This window comes from Apteryx mantelli, chromosome 2 (assembly GCF_036417845.1).
Source record: "Apteryx mantelli isolate bAptMan1 chromosome 2, bAptMan1.hap1, whole genome shotgun sequence".
Classification (NCBI taxonomy): domain Eukaryota; kingdom Metazoa; phylum Chordata; class Aves; order Apterygiformes; family Apterygidae; genus Apteryx; species Apteryx mantelli.
Window position 1 is genome coordinate 7,555,898 of NC_089979.1, and position 16,927 is coordinate 7,572,824.

A 16,927-nucleotide genomic window follows, 5' to 3' on the forward strand; every position below is an offset into this window, starting at 1 on the left:
CCAGGTATGCTCTTGAGTTTTTCTATCTCATTTCAAGTAAATCATACCATATCTCATCAGTTAACTTATCAGAGAAACAAAATTCTCATATCACAGCTAATTAGTATTTGAAAAACCTGCATCAGGGGATGAAAAATCAGAAATGCAAACCCTGACTATAAAATCAGGATAGATCTAATTAATCCTAATAACTGATCAAAAACAGTCACAGAGCAGAATATTTTAAACAAGCCTAGACAGTAAGCGATTAAAACTGTGCTTATTACTTGGTTTTGGCTAATCTGTAGAATGCCTCCTCAGCACAGGGTACCAGCTGCTTATTTGACTTCATTGTAGTGGGGGCAGGGGTGAGCAGTGAGCTTCCCAGACACAGCCTGCTGAAGCAATATAAAGAAATAGCAAATGTGATATTTTCCAAGTGAAGCCAAAGAAAGGGAAATGAACCTATTGGCACAGACAACTGTCAATACCACAAGTTTAAAAAAAAAAAAAATCAGATAGACTCAAGAACCACTAGCCATAGTTTTCTTCATGGCATTCTTCAGATAACCTGCCAGGGAAACAAGCAGGAAGTGGGACAGGCTGAAAAAAACATGGAAAAACATTTGAGGGGAAAAAAACAAGAACAATTTTTAGAGCTAACAGATTTATTCTTGAAGAGGTATTACAATACCAGATCCACATGATGACAAGAGGGTCTTTTTGCCTTTTGAAAAAAGAAACAGTTAATAGGACTGGGGTGGTTATGGTGCAAAATCATATTTCTCCTGTGTTAGAAGACTATTTGCATAGTCTCCTGAGGGGTTCCTGTAGCAATCTTAAGCTGAGAAGTGTAGTTCTGCATTACACCACTCAGTGGTTACTGCACCCAGCTGAAGGGGACTAGAAAGGTGCAGACATTGAAAACCCAGTAACACGAGACTTCAATTACCACCACACAGACTGAGTTAATGTCAGGGCACGAAACTAAGGCTAAATTTTTAGACACTGTAAATTGTTATTTTAATAAGAGTTACCAGGGAACTAAAGAAACCGATTCTGACATGAATAATGAACAAACTGACTCAATGCTGAAGAACCACTTGAATAGGGATCATTGTATACACAGGTAAAATGAAGATCAGTTACAGTACTGCTTAACTGAAAAGAAAAGGGTGTTAAAGATTTATATGGGACAGCTAAAAGAGGCATGTAGGCAGCATGGGAAAAAGCATGAGCAGTTAGAGCAAATATACAACAATTGTCAAAAGAAGGCTTGAGACAGGGCAACAGGAACCACTAAGACTTCAGCGGCAGAATAAGGAAGAAAAAGCTGAACCCATCTCAACTCAAAGGATCAAAAACTTTAATAAAGCAAAAATTAAAATAGCCAGAAAAGCAGGTTAGACAGTTTAAAGAACAATTTGTAAAAAAAAAGTTAAAAACGTTTTTCAAACACTCTGGAGTCAGGAAGCCTGCCAGAGCCCAAGGTCAAATTGCCCATGAAGAAAACTCTAAGACATGTACATATATGTATATATACACACATATATTAGAACAATATAAGTGTGTATATATACATATATAAAATATTCATTTTTTGCTACATAACCAAGACTGGACAAGGTTCTTGGGCTAGAGCCTTTCCTTATGGGGCATGCACTGGGTAGTGCATGCAACTGATTTATCAGGACAGATTACAGAACAAAAGTAGCAAGTAAAAGCAACTATAAATTACAGTGGGAGTTTAGATGCTAGTTCTTTAATCTGGAACAGAATCCCAATCTGAATGTCAAGGAAAGGAAAACTAAACAAAATTCAAAGCAGAGCCCAAAAGAAGTTGCACATGGGAGTTTCAAAACACACACTCCTAACAGTATACAAAGCGACAGGCTTTTAGCTATTACTACCCATAAAATGTTTATAACTCCAAGACCGGCCCAGTGGTCAACATGGTAGAAAAATAATCAAATTTTAGAAAATATGAGAATAGAACACAGAAAACATCACTGCACTACTGTATACATTTATGGCACACCTGTGTCTTGAAAATTACTGCAATTGTTTCCTCATTTGAAAAGAACATAAAAGAACTAGAAGAGCATCAGAAATAATGTCAAAGAATCAACAGTATGGAACAGCTTATACATAAAGAATAATAAAAGACTAAGGCTCTGCAGACTACAAAAGACAGCTGAGGCTAATATGACAATTCTATAAAAACATGAATTGAAAAGGTACAGAAGAAATGATTCATCGGCCTTTCCCAATAGAAGAAACAGGTGACATGAAACAGGAGAGACTGGATACTAAATGGGATAGTCCTCAGGTCTGAGCCACTACAGCTCTTCTCATGAAGAGCAATGAGTCCACAAAGTCATCTTATACTCATGTCCACCCAGCAGAGCTCCTGGGGCAGAACTGAAGGCACCATGCCAATTGACTCCTTCCACCCATGCATCCCTTTTATAATCTTTCCTTGCTAATCCTTCCACTTACCTCAGCTCTGATCTGTCTTGCCTGCTCTTGCTCTCCATTTACTACTTTATATATTTCTCCAGTTCTTTTGTCTCCTACTTAAAGTTTAAGGTTTTTTTTTTTGCGGTTTTGTTTGTTTTTAGGTTTAAGTCCCCCCCGCCCCAAGCTAACATACATGAACATAACCCAGTTTACTTCAATTTCTAAGTTCACTGAACTAAGTTAAATAGACTTTTCTCTTCCATTTCCACCCTAGACAGTCAGTGGTGTGCAAATACATGCCATATTAGAAAGCACTCTCACTGGGTATCTAATGACCTGTTTTCAGCTACCTTCTCCATGTTTCCTCCACATATTCCATGTGGTGTCTCCCACTGCTGATCCAGTCTCATTTTTCCTGTTGAAACCTTGTTTTATTTTTCTGGGCTTTCCCTTCCACTAATAACCTGCTTTTCAGGGGCAACTATCACCAGCTTCTTCAACTCTCTGCAGAGACAGCACAAAGTTTCTTCTACAACCATCTCACCTACAAATTTGAGCACCTTTGTGCATCTCTTAACATTTAGATTCATCCTTCTACTTGTATTTCATCCAAACAAACAAAAAACCCCCACTCTTTTCTATCACCTTCGTACAGATACTTTACCATTGACTCAAATTCAACACGGCTCTTAGTCCCTCCAAGTCCTTTTTCACTGCTTGCTTCCATGATGACTGAGGATATCATCCTGCAGGCCAAATTTCAGCTGTCATCACCAACTCTCCTGGTCCTTGGACACAGCCTACACTCATACTGTGGGTTTTTTTTTGTTTGTTTGTAATATGAACAGTACCAAAAATATGGCCTTTCTTTTCAATTCACACAACTTTGGCATGAAGATTTTAGGTGACATCAGAAGTTTAAGACAATGAAAGGATCCCCCCAACCCCTCCCCATCAGACATTTTCATATGAAACCAGGGTTTACAAAAGTAGATTTTGGAATTTTCTGAAGTTTCAGTGAATAGATACCAAATTCCCATTCATTTTAATGAAAATCATGTTGTATTTGTTCAAATAACTATGAAACACCACCATGATCCACAAATTAGGTTCAAATATATAATCTATGGTTTCATCACAAACAGCACAATTACTGGAGATATATTTTTTCTTTCAACTAAGAACACTGTGCTATATTAACATCCATTCAGGCTGCTTCTGATTCTGAAATTTGATCATTCTCTTAATACATTGCATTTGTTATAAAGGTCTTTGTTTCCACTTCTAAAGGCCACAAAGCATTATCTCCAAACCTTACACACTGTACATTATCAAAATACTCATTCTCCATCAGCCAGTGATGCCAGCCTTCATTATCTGCTCATTATATTTGAGTAAAAGGGCCTTTTTGCCATTTTGTTTTCCCTCCTCACTACTGTGTTACCTCATTCTCCTTCAGAAGTCTTCTGAATGTCCTCTTTGCCCCAAGGCCCATAGGTACATCTTTACACCACTGAGACTGACAATACACATAAGCTAATTCTGTACCTAAATGGACACTGGACCCTCCACATGTCTGCCTTCAGACTTTTCATATATTTTGACTGTTAGTACTTTGAAACATGGTTACTGTGCAAAATGGTATATGGTCCTCATCCATGGTCCCTCAGATCTATGATATTGCAAATACATAATTATGCACATGATCCTACAATAGTTAAGCATCACAGGAGACATTAGGGGTTTTTTTTGCTATACTTCACAGAATCACAGAATCGCTGAGGTTGGAAGGGACCTCTGGAGATCATCTAGTCCAACCCCCCTGCTCAAGCAGGGTCACCTAGAGCACATTGCACAGGATTGCGTCCAGGCGTGTTTTGAATATCTCCAGAAAAGCAGACTCCACAACCTCTTTGGGCAACCTGTTCCAGTGCTCTGTCACCCTCACAGGGAAGAAGTTTTTCCTCATGTTCAGATGGAACTGTCTGTTTCAGTTACTTATGGAAAAAACTATATCATTCTGAATCTTAAGTCAGTACACTATCCAGAATCCCACAGAATTTCTCTGGGTGAAGAAAATCCTCTTTCTTAAGTACCTATTAACTGTATTGCTTACTCAGACTGTAGTAGATATATAGTATTTAAACACAAACTCCTAGCTTTTAGCCAGGTACTATTATCACCACATCCATCCATGTTTTAAAGATAAAATGATAGCATTATGTAATTAAGATCACTCCCAGACCTAGTCTCAAAGAAACAATTTACTGTGATAAAACAGATTAGGAAGTTTGAACTAATTCTCCATTTCATCATCAGTTTGGTTTTGATTTCCCAGCATTTAGTAATTGGTAGTTGCGAATCCAGTAAAGGAAATTAACCCTTCCCCATTAAGTGTACAGGCAACTTAGGTCATTAAATTAAAAATGACTTTTACTCATAGAGCTTGGTAATTAACTTCTAGGCTTTGCACTGAAAAAATGCACTTTCAGTCTAGGGCCCAGGGACAAAATAAAGTAGAACTTAGTAACTCTCTTTTAATATCCTTGCTTTTTGCTACACAGCATACTGGAGAAGTGGGAAAAAAAATTAATGTCACAGCATCCCTTGAAGGTAGTGTCAAGAAAACTATTTTTGTCAGCAAATGAAGCTTCCTATAGTACTGTTTTATTATTGCACTTGTGATTTGGTGTGAGAAAGTGAGGACAAAAGACAGTAAAAGCTTCAAAGGACTTAATTTCTATATAGCAATATTCTCAACCTATCATAAATACACTAAAGAATGGGAAAACAGATCTTTCACAGAAATGTTAGAATATGGCTAGTATGATTTTTAAGGATAGTACAGTGTAATTACAAGGAAAATTTTATTGTACAGAAATTCCTTAAGTAGTACACCTTACCTCAGTACAGTTAAGAAAAAAATAAGCATTGTGTTTTGTAATATCAAACTCTTCGTGTTTGAATACAGAGTTTGACATGTGGAAAAACATTCTAAAAATCTAGTACCTCTCAGAACCACATTATACTATTTGTTAGGCTGAGAGAACATTTCTGAACATTTCAAAGTAATTCACAGATTATTAATAGACTCCTTGATTGTCAATGATGCAGTATTTTACTGGCTCGTAAAACTTAAGTACATCCTTACAGAAGTATTTAAACACTTCTGCCTCTTTAGCCTTAATTAGTAATTTTACCATATCTAATTTATAGTAGCCCTATATTATTTCTGCAATTTGTTTGCAAAAACTAAGTTATCATCCTTGGCCACAGCCACCATAGCTTCTAGCTGAGACTCCCTATGAGCTTCCCTCAACAATAATTCTACTTCCTTACCTTTTCATTTATCACTACTTCTCCTCTCTTCTGTTATACATTTTTATTTCAGGTTTCTTCTTTCACTGTACAATTGAATGGGTTAATAAAAGTATTCTGATTACAAAGTCACAACCACAGTCAGTTCATAGCTTTAACTTTCTATGTTTTAGTAGAAGAACAATGCAAATAAAACTAGTTCATGCTACATGAAGCTCCTTTTCAATGCCTCCCTCCAGAAGACAAAGTAAATGCAAGAATGACTAAAAGAATACCTCCGAAATTTAGAACCAATTCCCTAACACCTTATTATTACTTATCAATGAAGAAATAGTTTGAATTCTTAAATTTTAGCACTCATAGTTCCATCTCTCTGCAGAGATTTAAACTGTTCAATAAATGGGTATAATTTGTTACAGATGTTGAGATATTTTCATTCTTTGAGCATAGGCAACTACAGCGTTCTTCAAGCAGTATTTCTTTTTTATTTAAGATTTTACATTAGATATCTGAAAAACAGAACTGTTACTTTTATATTTTTAAGTCAACACCAAATATTGAACACTGATATCTAGGGGCCAACTATAGATACAGAACTAGGATTTCTGCCTTTTCATCATTACATTATTTTTTAATATATTTCACCACTGAAGTAAGCAATCCTATAAAAGTTTTATTTCACATTTTTATCCAAAAGCAATACAAGTTCAAGTTTCATTTTCTGTTATAAACGCAAGATTTATCACATGATAAAAGAAACAAAACACACTGAACAATACTTTTTCCTGCTGATTTCTGAACCTGTTCTTCCAAGATTTTTTGTGCTATAGTAACCTTTCAGAGGACATTTACATGTTCTCAACAAGGAGTTATTCTTCAAAGAAACCAGTTGATTCCAGACATTATACAACAGGAGTGACTTAAGTTTGATCTGGTGACTCAAAGAACAGTTTAAGTTGGAACACACTACAGCAGTCATCCACATCTCATATCATTTCCAACTTAGTTCAGCATATTCTAAACTATAGCCTTTGTGTAACATTTTCCCCCAGATGTTAGACATAGGATCACAGCCTGCACACGTGGAAATATGAAAAGAAAATGGAAGTAAAAAACCTGCAAACTCATGCAAGCATAAGACAGAATTTTGTTATTTTTAATTATACTATTCATATATATTGGCTCTATGAAAAAACTATTTCAATTGACAATCCTGATGGAAGATCAGTTCCACAGAGGCCACCACTGCAGGACAACAGCCATACTCAAGAGAAACTTGGAATTTCTCTACATAGCTCAAAATCTCTTTGAAACAGTACAGACCCCAAAACCACACAAAACATGGTAGGCACAACATTTTGAGACACTTAGTTCTGCAGCCAGACAGTAAATTTCAATACAATAGTTTCTTTAAAGATGCAAGCATCTGCAGTGCATAAAGACAACATTGAAGTCATGCTGCGCATATTGCCACAATTGGTCCAGAAAAAGGTGAAGGAAGTTCCATTCAGAGTACTTCGAGTCATTGTTGTTATTCATCCTGAAACTGCTCAAAGTCAAATACTTTAAGAGAAGCATGAAAAAAACATTAACGCTCTTTTGATTGACCAAAAGAATTTCCTTCCCTCATCCTAGTGAAACCAAAATATTTGCTTTCAGATATATTTCCTCTCTCAATCTGGGGAGTGAACTCAATCTGTTTTTTCAGTTATGCACAACTGTTTGGGTCCAGATGATTTCACAGTAATGAGTTAAATGAAGCTAGAAAATGTGCTGAATGACAACAGCAATTCTCAGCTATTAATGACACTCATGACTCTCCCCCTCACCCCACCCTGGGGTAGCAAGGAATGTTAATCTATCCATACCCTTAGTATCACTACTACCATCCTCAAATTCTGCTCTTCCAATGCGTTTAAGCTTGAGTCAGGATTCAGATTCTTAAATCTCATTTTAGCTTAATCATAAAATCAGACCTTTAAGTTGCAGAGAGGAAGTGCTACTTTTATAGCTGCAAAATGTCGTCAGAGGCATATATCAACATGTGTAAACACATGCCTGTATATGGACTCTAGTTCATCAGATGACTCTGTTCACATTTAAGTCTTACCTATCATTTATACAGCATTGACTCTGGATGGGAATTCAGATGAACCTTTATTTAGAGAATTTACAGTTAATGTTGGTTCTATAAAATTCCTATAAAAGTATAGTGATTTTCTCTACACATTTTTGTTCTTACATTCTTAGCTAAGTAATTTATTGCACAATGCATCTATTCTGCTGCTTCTCTTAATTTAATGTTATTTAAAAAAGTGATAATTATATAGAGAGGTTTACTTCTTTAGCACTGTAGTCAGCCATCTGTAAGTGCTGGCAAATTACAGTAGAAGTCTTACTTGCTTTCCTGTAATAAGGTGGTGTTTTTGCTAATTTTATTTAATGGTTTGGGTGGCAGTAACATTCCAAGAGGGAGTAATAGTAAATGTAGCTTTGTTATAAAGGGATTTGCACCTCCACTGGAAAAAGTTTGTCTGCACTGAGAAATATTGAAAACAGTTCTTTCGGTACTGATCAGTAGTATTTTTGGCATGAAAGTCTTCTATAAAGGTGTATGTGTTTACTCATGTTATTTGCTTCTGTAAAATGTATCTGAATTGCTATTGTAAATTTGATTACTATCTACAGATATCTGTCTTTGCATTTGTAGTATCGAACTCGAGTTAATTTCCACTTTGGATTATATTTTCAATTACTTTTTTAGTAGTGGATAGTCCATGAAATTAAGATTTAGATCTATTTCTTTGCATATTTAATATATTGGTATACTGCTTTCTGTGAATGTCATTTTTTTGCAGATAAATTCTGTTCTTAAATATCTTTAACTTTTCCATAAACATCTGTGACAGCTCTGCTACACATACTGTGGGCTCAGTACAGACTTGCAGTTCTATTCCATGTTTTCTTCATTATTCACATGTCTGTAAGCTGCTGTGATACAGTAGCTGGTTGTTTGGTCAGATCTGGTGTTTTTATCACTAAAGTTTTTTGATATCTGATTTCCAGTACTAAGTATCTACTCAAATGCTTAACTAACTATTGATAGCACTGAATTTCTAACATAACTTTAGTTCCATCTTCTGTGAATTTTGGTAACTACTTCCTTTTATCTAAACCTGCTTCTAATGAAAGACACTTATGCTGCTTTGTGGCTCACTATATCTTTTGTAGTTCATCCTATTATCATACAACCGTTGGAGCATTTTCAGAGAATCTAACTGTTATTAGTATTTGATTTGGAGGTGATCTTGTAAATACAAAATGAAATTATGTCCTCTCCCTTTTTCATATACTGTCTAAAAACTGGAAGCTTTTCTTTTTTGACTAAAAGACTCCTTAAGTGATACTTATAACATAGCTGCTGAGGTATGAAAGCCATTGCATTAAAGATCTCAAACTTCATGTAATGCCAATTCTTTTCTTAGCACCAATTGACTTCAGTGAGTAATACTTTCATCGAAGGAAGGCTTTGTTAAAGGCTGTGTCTTATTGTGTTAAATAAAAGTTTGAATAACAAGCATCCCTGAGACCTCCAAGAGGCTGCACAAAGCTTGTAAATGATACTTGTGTATCTTCAAAGTAGTCTATAGCCTGAGAAGACTTGTAAAACGAAATATAAAAAGCTCTTTAAAGTATCACACCTCAATCCTACCTCTCTTTATTCGGTAGAATGTCTTTAGGGTCTTAGTCTTGACCCTCAAATCATCCTGTTGAGGATGTGATAAATGACTGTGTTAAAGTTGCTAATTTTAAGCCTTTATATACTATATTATTCCTGAATAGTTTTAATTAGTAAATACTAATTTATGCCTTTTTACTCCTTATCAGATATGTTGAGACTGAAAATAATGCATCTTATCAAGTGCTTTCTTTTAAGATGACATATTACATGTATGTTTAGCTTAATATAAAAGTTTTACTTTGTGGAAAACAGTATGTTTGTTCTACTTGCATATGAAATTCTAGCTTGTGCACAGGTGTTCTTGTATATGATAAACAGTTTCCTAATGGCTGTGATTTGACACTAAATTTTTCTACTATTTCTAGATAATGTTTTTGATTCGAGCCAAATAAGTTTTCTGTATTAAAGTTGGAATTTAATGACTGTAGAAGGGTCATCTACCTTTTGAGCTTCATCTTGAGGAACCTGCTTTTTCTTCTTGCCATTGATCTTGGGCTTAGAGCTGTTTCCTTCTGCCCTCCTCTCCTCTATTTCTTTTTGTTCATTCCTCTTAATACAGTCAAAGATGACCTTCAGATGCATTCATAGCATTCCTACCTTGAAGCTGTGGGGATTATGCTGAACATCTAACCTTTGTAGATATTACCTGCCCATTCTGTGCAGCAGAAGAGAAAGGGACATGAAATTTGCCCTGGTGAAAGTCCAGTTTTTATTCCTTGAAGACTTTTTTCCATTTTAAACTCTGACACTATTCATTCTTAAATGACTTCTTGGAGACAAATACATAAAGGATTATACTCTTTAACTTACTGTGCAAGCTTAGAGTATCATTTTGTTTAGTATGAAGCTGCTGCATCTTCTAGCTACTCGCTATAACACAGCTCCTCTGGAATCGGTGTTTCTTAATGCATCTGAATTTTAGGAAAGACAGGCCAGGAAAGCGAGGTGGTGGAGTTGCTCTTTATGTGAGAGAGCAACTGGAATGTATTGAGCTGTGCCTAGGGGTGGATGAAGAGCGAGTCGAGAGCTTATGGGTAAGGATCAAAGGGCAGGCTAATAGAGGTGACACTGTTGTGGGTGTTTACTACAGGCCACCTGATCAGGATGAGGAAGTTGATGAGGCCTTCTACAGACAGCTGGAAGTAGCCTCACGATCCCAGGCCCTGGTTCTCATGGGGGACTTCAACCACCCCGATATCTGCTGGAAAGACAACACAGCTAGGTACAAACAGTCCTGGAGATTCCTGCAGAGCATTGGTGACAACTTCTTGACACAGGTGGTGGAGGAGCCAACAAGGAGAGGTGTGCTGCTGGACCTCGTACTAACAAACAAAGAAGGACTGGTGGAAGATGTGAAGGTTGGGGGCTGCCTTGGCTGCAGTGACCATGAGATGGTGGAGTTCAGGATCCTGCGAGGAGGCAGCAGGGCACCAAGTAGGATCGCAACCCTGGACTTCAGGAGAGCAAACTTTGTGCTCTTCAGGGACCTACTTGGAGGAATCCCATGGGTGAGGGCCCTGGAAGGAAGGAGTGTTCAAGAGAGTTGGTTAATATTCAAACATCACTTCCTCCAGGCTCAAGAGCGGTGCATCCCTATGAGTAGGAAGTCAAGCAAAGGAGGTAGGAGACCTGCATGGATGAGCAAGGAGCTCCTGGCAAAACTCAACCAGAAGAAGGAAGTCTACAGAAAGTGGAAAGGGGGACAGGCCACTTGGGATGAATATAGGAATGTTGTCAGAATATGCAGGGATGCGACGAGGAAGGCTAAGGCCCGTTTGGAATTAAATCTGGCTAGAGATGTCAAGGACAACAAGAAGGGCTTCTTCAAATACATCAGCAGCAAGAGGAAGACTAGGGAAAATGTGGGCCCTTTGCTGAATGGGGTGGGTGCCCTGGTGACGAAGGATGCGGAGAAGGCAGAATTACTGAATGCCTTCTTTGCTTCAGTCTTTACTGGTCAGGCCAGCCCTCAGGAACCCCAGACCCTGGAGGCAAGAGAGAAAGTCTGGAGAGAGGAAGACTTTCCCTTGGTGGAGGAGGAGTGGGTTAGAGATCATTTAAGCAAACTTGACACCCACAAATCCATGGGCCCTGATGGGATGCACCCACGAGTGCTGAGGGAGCTGGCGGACATTATTGCTAAGCCACTCTCCATCATCTTTGAAAGGTCATGGAGAACAGGAGAGGTGCCCGAGGACTGGAAGAAAGCCAATGTCACCCCAGTCTTTAAAAAGGGCAAGAAGGAGGACCCAGGGAACTACAGGCCAGTCAGCCTCACCTCCATCCCTGGAAAGGTGATGGAGCAGCTCATCCTGGAAGCCATCTCCACGCATGTGGAGGAAAAGAAGGTGATCAGGAGTAGTCAGCATGGCTTCACCAAGGGGAAATCATGCCTAACCAATCTGATAGCCTTCTATGATGGAATGACTGGCTGGGTAGATGAGGGGAGAGCAGTGGATGTTGTCTACCTAGACTTCAGCAAGGCTTTTGACACTGTCTCCCATAGCATCCTCATAGACAAGCTCAGGAAGTGTGGGTTAGATGAGTGGACAGTGAGGTGGATTGAGAACTGGCTGAATGGCAGAGCTCAGAGAGTTGTGCTCAGTGGCACAGAGTCTAGTTGGAGGCCTGTAGCTAGCGGTGTCCCCCAGGGGTCAGTCCTGGGTCCAGTCTTGTTCAACTTCTTCATCAATGACCTGGATGAAGGCACAGAGTGCACCCTCAGCAAGTTTGCTGACGATACAAAACTGGGAGGAGTGGCCGATACGCCAGAGGGCTGTGCTGCCATTCAAAGAGACTTGGACAGGCTGGAGAGGTGGGCAGAGAGGAACCTCATGAAATTCAACAAAGGGAAGTGCAGGGTCCTGCACCTGGGGAGGAATAACCCCATGCAGCAGTACAGGTTGGGGGTTGACCTGCTGGAAAGCAGCTCTGCTGAGAAGGACCTGGGAGTGCTGGTGGACACCAAGTTAAGTATGAGGCAGCAATGTGCCCTTGTGGCCAAGAAGGCCAATGGTATCCTGGGCTGCATCAGAAAGAGTGTTGCCAGCAGGTCGAGGGAGGTGATTCTCCCCCTCTACTCAGCCCTGGTGAGGCCACATCTAGAGTACTGCGTCCAGTTCTGGGCTCCCCAGTACAAGAGGGATGTGGCACTACTGGAGCAAGTCCAGCGAAGGGCCACAAAGATGATTAGGGGACTGGAGCATCTCTCTTATGAGGAAAGGCTGCGAGAGCTGGGCCTGTTTAGCTTGGAGAAGAGAAGGCTGAGAGGAGATCTTATCAATGTGTACAAGTATCTGAAGGGAGGGTGTCGAGAGGATGGGGCCAGACTCTTTTCAGTGGTGCCGAGCGACAGGACGCGAGGCAATGGGCACAAACTGAAACACAGACACTTCCATCTTAACATGAGGAAAAACTTTTTCACTGTGAGGGTGACAGAGCACTGGAACAGGTTGCCCCGAGAGGTGGTGGAGTCTCCTTCTCTGGAGATATTCAAAATGCGCCTGGATGCAATCCTGTGCAATATGCTCTAGGTGACCCTGCTTGAGCAGGGGGGTTGGACTAGATGATCTCCAGAGGTCCCTTCCAACCTCAGTGATTCTGTGATTCTGTGATTCTGTGATTCTGCATTGTGTTAACAATCAAACATCAGGAATCAGGATATACATAACTATATAAGCAGATCTTTCTAAATAGACTAAAGCACCTCAGTGCTTTTTCCCTTAACACACTTAATCCAAGTTAAAATACACTTCAGAATATTGTTTTGAACTGATTTTAAATGCTCAAAGGTAACTTGTATTAATGAGATTCATAGCCAAAATTGAAGAAAAATGGTTCCTCTTAGAAAACTACTATTAAATGCTGCAGCCACAATCTGTACTGTGATAGAAACAGTTATGTACTTCATTTAGTTTTGTTTCAGAACTCAAAAGAGCTGAAGGAATACTGCAAGGAAGGATGGGGATGCAAGAGTAAGAAACAGAACGCTTCCTACATCAAAAAAAAGTACAGCAAAATCAGCAGCAAGTTTACCTCTTCCTGAATCATGCAAAAGCCACTTTGAAGTGTGTGCAACTGAAATGAGCGTAAATCCAAATTCCACCTCCAAAACACTTCCATGATGCTAGATTTTTATCACACCATCATGAAAAGTCACTTTCACAGTCAATACAATAGTCACAGTCAATACAATAAAAATTAGTGTATTTCATAAGTTAGAGAAATCATTCTGAATTTCAGATGTCATTCAAGGCAAGAGACATTAGTTTGTCAAAGCTGCAGGTTCCAAGCTAATCCTCTAGCACCTAAATGCTCCTAACAAGCAGCTACTTCAGTTGGGAGTCAAGCAGGTGCCTACAGTAAGGCTGAGCACCTATGACGAATGATATCTGCATTAAGAAACAACATACAAGTTTCACAAGATGAATTTTGCCACTACTGTTGGCTCAATTCAGAACACAAACTAGTTAGACTATCTGTGAAGAATCAAAATTATTTCTCTTACCTTTTGTTCTTTCTTTGGCTGTCCTTATTTGCTTCATATATTTTACTTTTTGGCTTTTAAATTTTCAAGGAAAGACTAAAATACACACATTCAAATCAAATTGCCCTGCAGCTAAGATACTTACCTGGACAAAGCAGGAACTGGTACTCCTCTTGCTCGAATAGACGGTTTTCCTCGAACAACGGGAACTTCTGCATTTTCTGAACCACCATTCAAATATGTTAATTCTTGAAGCTGTGCCTGTCTGATTTCATCATTGTAGTCCTAAAACAGAGGAGGAGTAGGGGGAAGAGAACTATTCAACCATCACACCAAATTAGTACCAACACACACTTCTTCTAAATGAAGGTCAACCTATTATTGAAAAGTTTAAGAAATACACAGAACAATATTATAAGCATATCATTCAGCCAAAAATTCCAAATTAATTTTGTGTATTAATCGCAATTTTTGCTCAGGTCACATTTTTCATCTGCACTGCATATTACCTCCAGGTAGCTTTGCGACTTAAAATACAAACATTTAAATGCTGTAGACGACTTGGGGCAGAGGAGAGGAGGGTAAAAAGGGTGGATAAATCAAGGTCCCATATTTTGAGCTGATATCTGGTTTGTAGTTGTTTTGGGTGGAGAACAGTCCATTAAAAGCAGTGAAAATCCCAATGTCCAGTGTTGCAATGCAGTGCAGAAGAAATATTCTGTTGAGAACAGTCCCTCGTGAGCAAGGAATAGACTAGGTGCCTACCCCTTTAAAAGGGAGATAGAAAAAGAATAAACAATAAATTTTGTTCAATACAAATGCATTCTATTATCTAACAAGAAAGCATTAGAGATCTCCATTCCTTCAATATGCAAAAGTGAACAAGCTGGAGACACAGGATTTGTTATTCTGCACAGATCTTCTCTCAAGGTCTACAGAAATGAAAGCTGAAGTTATTTACATGGAATTAATACAGTACTTCTCAAATACACAAGAGTCTCTTCAAAGACCTTGAGCCAACCTCCAAATCTGGAACATTACACAGGAATAACAAATGTCACAACAAACTCTTTAGAGCTGAATGTATTTTTCAATCACTTTTCCCACGTAAAAGGAGCCAAGGAATGCATTTTCAGAAATGAAAAAACAAAAAATATTTTGTTCAGCATGTAAATGTACACATTAAGTATGTGAAAATATTAATAGGTCCTCTAATAAGAGTGAAGTGATAATTCTGGCATAAATTGCTCTTATCTTCCACCATTTAGAAACTGTCCCACAAGGGCTCCCATTTCAAAGAAGGCTTGTCCAAATCTCACCAATTTTACAATCTAGTTAAGAAAAAAGATTCTTTGCTCTCTTATCAGAAGTCTAGTTTTATTGCATTTACGTATTAGACAGCAACCAAAAGAATGTCAAGCAGTCTTGCACCAGACAGCTCACTCCAAAGCATGAACTCTGCACTGCAAGATGATGAACGCTGGTATGAATTCCATGTTGCTTAATTATTCTTGAATCCTTCTGCTTCCCCATAGACTTCCACGAATACAAATGTTTTAATTTTTATGCCATTCCTGAAGATAGTTACCAGTGTTAAAGGTCTGTGACACTATACAGACATTTGACCAATCAGCTGACTTTTTCATAGGTTCTGAAAGTTAATTCCCAGCTGCCCATTTAAGATCATTCTGTATTTAGACATAGCAGAAGCCAACAAGCAAGCAAAATTAATCTTCTCACACTCTGCTGGTGTCAGTCTGTGAGTTATCCAAGAAGGACAAAGCTCTGGAAGACCAAATCAGTTAAACTGTTTCGACAAACCAAATATTTGAAGCTTTTGAAAGAGATTCGATTACAAAACAGAGGTTGGACCAATACATAGTCAAACTATCCGAGCCAAACTATAACCATGTGGACCAACTAGTGTACAGAAACCTATTTTGTATTTCCTGTTTCTGGACCTAACATGAGAACTCTGTATGGCCAGAGTTGGCTACAAATACAATTTTATACAAGGTATGGAGTGAAGAACCTTGATCTTGAAATGACATGTTAATGTTTGTTAAGACTGTACTGCAAACACATGATACCTTGGTCACAAAGTTCTGACACAGCACGTGACAGATGTCCTTCATAATTTCTCTACAACACATCCTCCTCAGAATTAAGGTCCTAATAAAACACCTGTCATCAAGCAGGCATATGGCATATTAATTTAATTTTTTTAAACAAGATGCATTTGGATTGCCACTGTGCATACTGGATCCTCTTTCTTCTTGATACCTCCTCCTTTTTTTTGCAGGACACTACTGCAGTACCTAGCAGCCTTAGTCACAGCAAGGACTCCACTGTGCAGAGGCACAGAAAAGATGGTCCTTATCACAAATGCCAGAGGCAGCAGAAGGATATAGAGTGATAGGCCAGTACAAGGAAACAACAATACAAGCAGGCATGATAAGTGGTGGTGTTAATCCATTAGGCTGCAAAATGGATTCTTCAATTATAGCTAACAGATGGTCGATTTATGACTATCTGCTGCTGGAAAACAGCATACTTCAAGTCAAATTCAGGAGATAGAACAATCTCGCCTCTTCACCAAGATGACAGGATGGGCATGGAAACCTTTCGGACTACACTCCTCTATACAATTTAGGAAGAGGCAAGACTGACATTTCAGTGAAACACTACTGACAAGTTCAAAGTAAACAAACTGAGCTGTTGTTGTACTCTGTAGTCAATAGAGCCAGGGTGGGCAGCATTCACAATCTTCTGTGAACGCTGAAGATGTTTTCTTCTGTAGGAACCACCACCTAATCAAGACTTGTATACGAGATCATTCCTCGCAACATATAATGCACTCATTCTTGGTGAACAGGGTTCCCTCTATACTTTATCTGTACCTTGAGAGACTGCATTCCAGTTTTGTTTGCCAAAACATTAAT

The 16,927-nt window shown here is 38.7% G+C and overlaps 1 protein-coding gene across 4 annotated transcripts in view; it reads right to left on the reverse strand.

Moving 5' to 3' along the window:
• KHDRBS3 (KH RNA binding domain containing, signal transduction associated 3) overlaps positions 1-16,927 on the reverse strand; it is a 102,238-nt gene that overhangs the window by 34,416 nt on the left and 50,895 nt on the right. For 2 of the 4 annotated variants that reach the window (XR_010883265.1, XM_067290122.1), the window contains exons 5-6: positions 14,131-14,270; positions 267-377 (exon numbers count right to left, since the gene is read on the reverse strand). Coding sequence is in view for 3 of the 4 variants with exons in the window: in XM_067290122.1 (XP_067146223.1) it covers positions 267-377; positions 14,131-14,270 (251 nt within the window). In the remaining variant the exon portion in view is untranslated. The remainder of the gene's footprint in view (positions 1-266; positions 378-14,130; positions 14,271-16,927) is intronic. The other 2 variants (XM_067290123.1, XM_067290124.1) reach the window with 2 other exon arrangements.